The sequence below is a fragment of the Trifolium pratense genome, linkage group LG1, assembly GCF_020283565.1.
Source record: "Trifolium pratense cultivar HEN17-A07 linkage group LG1, ARS_RC_1.1, whole genome shotgun sequence".
Classification (NCBI taxonomy): domain Eukaryota; kingdom Viridiplantae; phylum Streptophyta; class Magnoliopsida; order Fabales; family Fabaceae; genus Trifolium; species Trifolium pratense.
The window spans coordinates 47098414-47105614 of record NC_060059.1 but is presented as its reverse complement, the minus strand read 5'-3'; the positions used below and the strand labels follow the sequence as shown (position 1 = coordinate 47105614).

Genomic DNA, 7201 nt, shown 5'->3' with positions numbered 1-7201 from the left:
GAACATAATTTTTTCACAGATTAACTTAAACTTAAACTAAACAAAAATTTTAAAACCAAAACCATACAGTAACAAATATAAACAGAAATTCTAAACTAAACAGAAATTCTTCTTAGTTATATTTGTTAATTGATATATGAAAATTCTTCCAATTAACCTAAACTTAAACAAAACAGAAATTTTAGTTTAATAAAAATAGAACAAAAACAGATCTGCAGAGTTCTAAACTAAGAACACAAACATAACATAATTTTAAGAATAGAAATTGAGAAACTAAGAACTAAAATCTCTATACCTGTTTGCGTTTCAGTCAGATGGAGAGGAAACGAGAGAGAGCTTCAATTCGTGACGAAAGAGAGCTTCAATTCATGTAATTTGCATTTTGGTGAGTTTAGGGTTCGTGAGGCTTGATTCAGTACTGAAAGGGAACGTGAGGGTTTGAGTGAGAGTGATGAGCGTGAGAGTGAGAGGAATATGAGCGAGTTCGAGTTCAAGAGTGATGGAGGCTAGGGTTCGTGATATTGAGTGAGAGGCTACGTATGAGTGAGAGTGAGAAAGTGAAGACAGCTATTCAATCCCTTGAAAAATTATTTTAGACAATTTTCACCATAATTACAAGATTGCCACCGTGTTTATTTTTGCATCCGGGGATATTATGCCAGATGTAAAACGTTGTGTCTATATATTTTCTGCTTCAAGCAAAATCGAAACCAGATGTAAACCGTACTCCATATTACCTTTCACATCTGATATCGCTTCCACGGATGTAAAACCCTTTAGTAATAAGTCATATTTCTACTAGTGAATACACATTTGTCAAAAGAATTGTTTTCATTATGAACAAAAATACTCCCATATTTTTTGGTTTACAATAAACTGTGGATCGAACCCAGGACCTACGCAAATTTCTCACCACTAGATCAAACCTAAAAAAAATTCTCTCATATTAATCAAGTCATTGAGCTCAAGCGGTTGATGAGCTTCACCAAAAAGGACAAATTTTGGGAGAACCGGGTTCGATTCCTGGGTGGAACAATTTCTTGGCCAGACTTTACTTACATCGCGGCCGAACTCTAGACTACTAGGGTCTCTTCCCCTAGGAACCAGAGGGTTATAAAAAAATAAAATAAAAATACTCCCATATTTTGCAAAGGATTCTCAAATTGCTTAGAGAAGATTGGGTGGTTAAAATTTGTTATTTTTATAGAGAATCGTGCAGATGCATAAGTTGCTACTATAACTTGCGATGAAGATTCTACTTTAATTTTTATATATATGTGAGCACAGTAACGGAGACTGACGTGGCCTGGCTGGGCCATGACCCACCCAAAAAAAAAGGAAATTACTAATATGCTCATGGTTACTTAATAATATTACATCATATTAGTATAAATATTTGTTTGCGCAGTGTTTTCATTAAACTAACATGTGGCCAAATGGAAATTTGGTTTCCATGATGACGAATGGGTGCGCGAGTTTGAACCTCTCTAGCCAATTTTTTTTGCATTTTTATCATGTTAAAGGGAATTTGAGTATATTATCTTGAGGAACAAAATAGAAAATAGCAGATCAAATCACTTAAGTAAATGAGCTTAATTACATATTTAGTTTCTTATGTTTATTTTATTTTTTAATTTGATCTCTTATGTTTAAAAAGTTTGAAGTTGCTCCCAAATATGCAATTAAGCTCAATCAAATACATATCTTTAAAAATTAATGCTTTTAACATCTATATAGCTCTAATTTAGAGACTCTAAATTACACATTTGAAAGAAAAAAAATCCATAATTTTCATTTTTTTTTCACAAAAAAAAAATCACAATTTTTTTTCAATTAAGAACGATCATTCTTGTTTTAGTATATATGTAATATAATAAAATATTTTTTTATCTTCAACTTTGTGCAAATATTAGTTCAAAGTTAGTAATTATTAATGATTTCAAGTCACTTGATACACATGTAATATTATTTTAAAGTACTTAATTAAATTTTTGATGATCAACTTTATGCTTATTATAACTTAAATTTTTTTTTTTTGGTGTATTTATAACTTAAATTTTTGTATGCAATATAATTTTCATATTTAATTTATAGCCCACCCCGATATTATTTCCTAGCTCCGCCACTTATAATACGGTAATTTCATTTCTTTTTCCAGATTTCGACTCTATAGTACTAAAAAAAAAAAAATCCCATATAGTACGTGCGATATTCGATTACTTCATATCTCAAAAAGAAAAACTTTCATTACTTATAGGCCACTTAATTTGATTCATCATTCATAATGAGAAAGAATTCTCTCCATTTGAAAAAAAAAAACTTGAGAAAATAAAGTGTATATTTAGACCATTAGATCAAAAACATGTGATAATATTTTAATTAGAAAAAAATGGAGAAAAATTGGTTAATAATTAAGATGTAACAATTGAAAAAACTCGAGAGATTTTTTTTAGAGTATTCTTTCTCATCCATAGCGAGTTTAAACGGTGGAGAATGGAGATTATCAGTGTTGACACGGCACACCACGAAATATTTGCATGCCTGGTACATTTGGCCAAGGGTCATTTGGTAATTTATATTTAAACATATTATATTTTAAATATAATATGTTTTAGACTATAAAATAATCAAATGAATAATACAAATTTATATGTCAAGAAAAATATTGGAGCTAACTGTAAATGTGGTTATCCTCGCTAGTGCATGAGTTATATCATTTGTTTGTCTTCTATTAAACTTAGCATGAAAGTTTTCAGAATACAACTGACAACTATGTTTACAAGCAGCTAAAACATTGCCAAACTCAGCCACATCATTATTCCCACGCTTACTAAAATAATCAACAACTCGTTTCTAATCAATAGTTGATTACATTTTCAAGTTGCAGCTCATGTAGCAATCTCAACGTTTCACCTAATTCAACTTTGCATATTGGTGATGTCCACATACTTTTAGCAAGCACAAACTAACCTTCATTATCACGTATACACATCCCAATGCTTATACGATTGTGTTGTGTTGAGAAAGATGTATCAATGTTGCACTTATATCTTCCCACAACCGGTTTTATTCATCTATTTGCAACTTGTTCAGACACGCCATTGGCTATGATATCATTGTGTTAATGTTGAGGATCCATAGAAAGAGAAAGCATAAAGTGGCTAGGGTTTCATTAAGAACAACCAAAAAGTCTTAGAGTACAAAACAATAGAAAAGTATAAATACAAGAGTATAAAAGACTAAACTACCCTTAATATAATATATTATTTATATATTATGTAACATCCCCCCTCAAACTCATGATGCATTGATAGGAAGCATCGAGAGTTTGTCAATCAAGAAATGAAAATGTTTAATAGAATGAGTTTTCGTGAACAAGTCAGCAATCTGCAAGGAGGAAGAAACAAATGGTAAAGTGATAGTGCCATGTTGAAGATGATGACGAGTAAGATGACAATCAATCTCAATGTGTTTGGTGCGTTCATGAAAAACCGAGTTATGAGCAATTTGAATGGCACTTTTGTTATCACAATACATAGGAGTAGCTTTAGACAGAGAAACACCCATATCAGAAAGAAGCCAACGTAACCACACTATCTCCGAAGTGGTAGTGGCCATAGCACGGTACTCTGCTTCTGTTGAAGAACGAGATACAATGTCTTGCTTCTTGCTCTTCCAAGATATAAGAGAATCTCCTAGAAAAATACAAAAACCTGTAGTAGACTTGCGATCAGTGGGATCACCAGCCCAATCTGCATCAGAGTAAGCATGTAACTCCAAAGAAGAAGATGAAGGAAAAAGAAGACTCTGAAATTGAGTTCCTCGAAGATAACGAAGAATACAAAGAACAGCTGCCCAATGCACTGTAGTAGGAGAAACAACAAACTGACTGACAATGTGCACCGCATAAGCAATATCTGGTCTGGTAATAGTAAGATACACCAAGCTGCCAACCAAAGTACGATACAAAGTGGGATCCGATAAAAGAACGCCATCAGAGGAAGCATATTTCACATTGAGCTCAAGAGGGCTATCTGCTGATCTAGTATCAGAAATACGAGCTTGTTCAAGAATGTTGGCAATATATTTAGATTGTGAAAGAAGATAACCTCTAGGGGAGTATGCAACCTCAATCCCCAAAAAATATCGAAGAGTGCCTGAATCCTTCATCTCAAATTGTTTAGCTAACTGTAATTTCAACTCATCAATCCCATTAACATCATCACCTGTAATAATCATATCATCAACATATAGGGATAATAGAATACGACCATGAGAATTGGTCCTAAGAAATAAAGCAGAATCATGATCACTAGAGCGGAACCCAAGAGATGTAATTACGGTAGAAAACTTCTCAAACCAAGCTCGTGGAGCTTGTTTCAGACCATATAGAGCTTTCTTCAACTTACACACTTCTCCCTTGTTATGAGAAATACCTGGTGGAGGTACCATATAAACTTCCTCTTGAAGATCACCATTTAGAAATGCATTTTTAACATCCATTTGAAAAATATTCCATTGACGAACAGAAGCAACAGCAATAAGAGTACGAATAGTAGTCATCTTGGCCACAGGAGCAAATGTTTCTTCATAATCCATGCCATACTGTTGAGAGAAACCCTTAGCAACAAGACGAGCTTTGTATCGCTCTACCGACCCATCAGATTTGGTTTTGATCTTGTATACCCAACGAGACCCAATAGCACGTTTTCCTGGTGGAAGGGGTACTAAATCCCAAGTATTTGTCTTATGCAAAGCAGCAAGTTCCTCTGCCATAGCCTGTTGTCAAAGAGGATCAAGAATAGCTTCTTTATAGGAAGATGGCTCAGACAAATTATGAATGGAGGTTAGAAAAGAGGCAAAAGAAGGGGAATAAGTGGAATAAACAAAATCAGGCAATTGAGTAGACTTACGATCACGACATGGATAACGAGGAGAAGGGGTTGTGGATGGCGTAGGATCAACAGTTGCAAGAGATTGTTGGATAGCCGTGGGGACAGAGGGAGCATTTGTATTCGGAGTGGCAATAGTGTCAGTCCTGCAATTCTCAATAGTACAATCACTAGAAATATCATCATCAAATGCAAAAGGATCAATATGAGCAAGCTCAGACCTGGTAGGAGTATGTGAATCAGAAGAAAGAGAGTAAAATGGTATGTGCTCAAGAAACACAACATGACGAGAAACATACAATTTTTTGTTAGTAGGATTATAACAACGATAACCCTTTTGACCATCCCCATAACCAAGAAAAACACATATTGCAGAGCGAGGACACAATTTACTACGTTCAACTTGTGGAAGAAGAACAAAACAAGTAGAACCAAATACTTTTAAATAAGAATAATCAGGAGCATGACCATACAAAACCTCAAATGGAGACAAACCTGAAGTGATAGATGATGGAATTCTATTAATGACATGAACAGCTGTACGAATTGCTTCACCCCAAAATTCACTTGGAACTGCTGCAGACAACAAAAGAGAACGGGCTGTTTCAACAATATGACGATGCTTTCTTTCGGCAACGCCATTTTGTTGAGGAGTATCGGTACATGAAGTCTGGTGAAGTACCATCATAAGCAAGCAACTCAGAGAATTTATTAGAAGTATACTCGCCACCTTGATCGCAATGAAAACACTTTATCACAACATTATGTTGAGTTTTAACCATAGCACGAAACATACGATAAATATCATAAAATTCTGAATGATTTTTCATAAGATAAACCCAACAATAACGACTATAATCATCAATAAAACAAACATAATATCTAGATCCACCTTTGGTAAGAACCGATGATGGACCCCACACATCAGAATGAACTAAATCAAAAGGTGCATTAGAAACAGAAGTACTTTTATTAAAGGGCAAAGCAGAAAATTTTGCAAGTTTGCAACCACAACAATCAGAAATATCACTAGTTTGCAACTTTCCTAAAGCTCCGGTAGAAGCCAAATATTTTAATCTAGAGGCAGAAACATGTCCAAGGCGAGAATGCCATAAATAAAAGCTACTAGAAGACAAATTTAAACGAAAAGATGATAAATCAACAGTTGAAGAAGACATTGAGGCTGCAGTATCTGGAACTCTCAACTCATCCAAAATATAAAGTCCCCCTTGTCTACGGCCTGTCCCAATCTTCCTCCCGAATTGTTGATCCTGCACATAACAAGAAGTGGAAGAAAACACAAGTGAATAACCGGAATCACATAATTGACTAACAGAAACAAGACTCAAAATGAGGTTGGGAATATAATATACATTAGATAAAGACAAGTTAGTTGTGGAGATAGACCCAATGCCTGCTAGTGGCATAGGAGTGCCATAAGCAGTCAAGACCGACATAGATGATTTAGGTTTTAAGGACACAAATGACTTATGATCATATGACATATGATGTGATGCACCGGAATCAAAAATCCATATGGAAGAAGATATACCTGACAAGCTAGAGGGATTCAAACCTTTGATAGAGGAGGCAGACATAGCATGTGGCTGAGTTGCGAGAAACTTTTGAAACTGCTCAGCAAGATCAAATACATGTGAATTAGTCTCAGATGGGTATGCAGAACCAATACCAGAACTAACAGACGGAGGAGCAACAACACTAGATGAGGGAGCCTTAAAATTTTTCCGTCCTGCTTTCATCAATTGCGGACAGTTTGATTTCCAATGCCCCTTTTGCTTGCAAAAAGCACATTCATCAATACCAACATCAACCCTCCCTTGAGGTTTTCCTTTGTTAGAATGAGCAGCAAAGACAGATGGAGGAGATGTATGAATTTCTTTATCCAAATGCGAAAGAGAGTGAGACTTGAGTCTAATTTCTTCTGCCAACAGTTCATTAACAACCGAGTCAACCTTGGGAAGAGGAGTACGATGTAGAATACCCCCACGCAAGGCCTCAAATTCGTCACGAAGAGCCATCAAAAATTGAACTAATCGTTGCTCTTCTCTATGGTCAATGTATACTTTGACAGCTTTTAATTCATCCGGTTCCATTAGAGCCAATCGGTCCCACAAATTAGTCATAGCCGAATAAAATTCTTGAATGCTCATATTATTTTGCTTAAGAGCTCTAATGTCACTTTCCAACTGATAACGTTTAGCAAAATTAGACTGCTTATACAGCCGTTCCAAATGGTCCCAAACCACTTTAGCAGTATCATATTTTGCTAATTGCATACCTATTGACTG

General features: G+C 35.1%; 1 protein-coding gene across 1 annotated transcript; it reads right to left on the bottom strand.

Moving 5' to 3' along the window:
* Positions 1–5843: 5843 nt before the first annotated feature.
* LOC123905293 lies at positions 5844–6946 on the bottom strand. The gene is made up of 2 exons (XM_045954905.1): positions 6445–6946; positions 5844–6163 (listed from the first exon to the last, which is right to left on the bottom strand). The coding sequence occupies exons 1-2, from the start codon at positions 6929–6931 to the stop codon at positions 6126–6128; spliced, it is 525 nt and encodes a 174-aa protein (XP_045810861.1). The 5' UTR covers positions 6932–6946; the 3' UTR covers positions 5844–6125.
* Positions 6947–7201: the final 255 nt, after the last annotated feature.

Bases quoted from the DNA above. Each gene is read 5' to 3' on its own strand.
- LOC123905293 (XM_045954905.1), bottom strand. From the start codon at position 6,931: ATGGCTCTTCGTGACGAATTTGAGGCCTTGCGTGGGGGTATTCTACAT. The intron at 6,164-6,444 runs GTATATCTTCTT...TGTTATGTGCAG, and splicing joins GAATCCCTCTAGCTTGTCAG to GATCAACAATTCGGGAGGAA.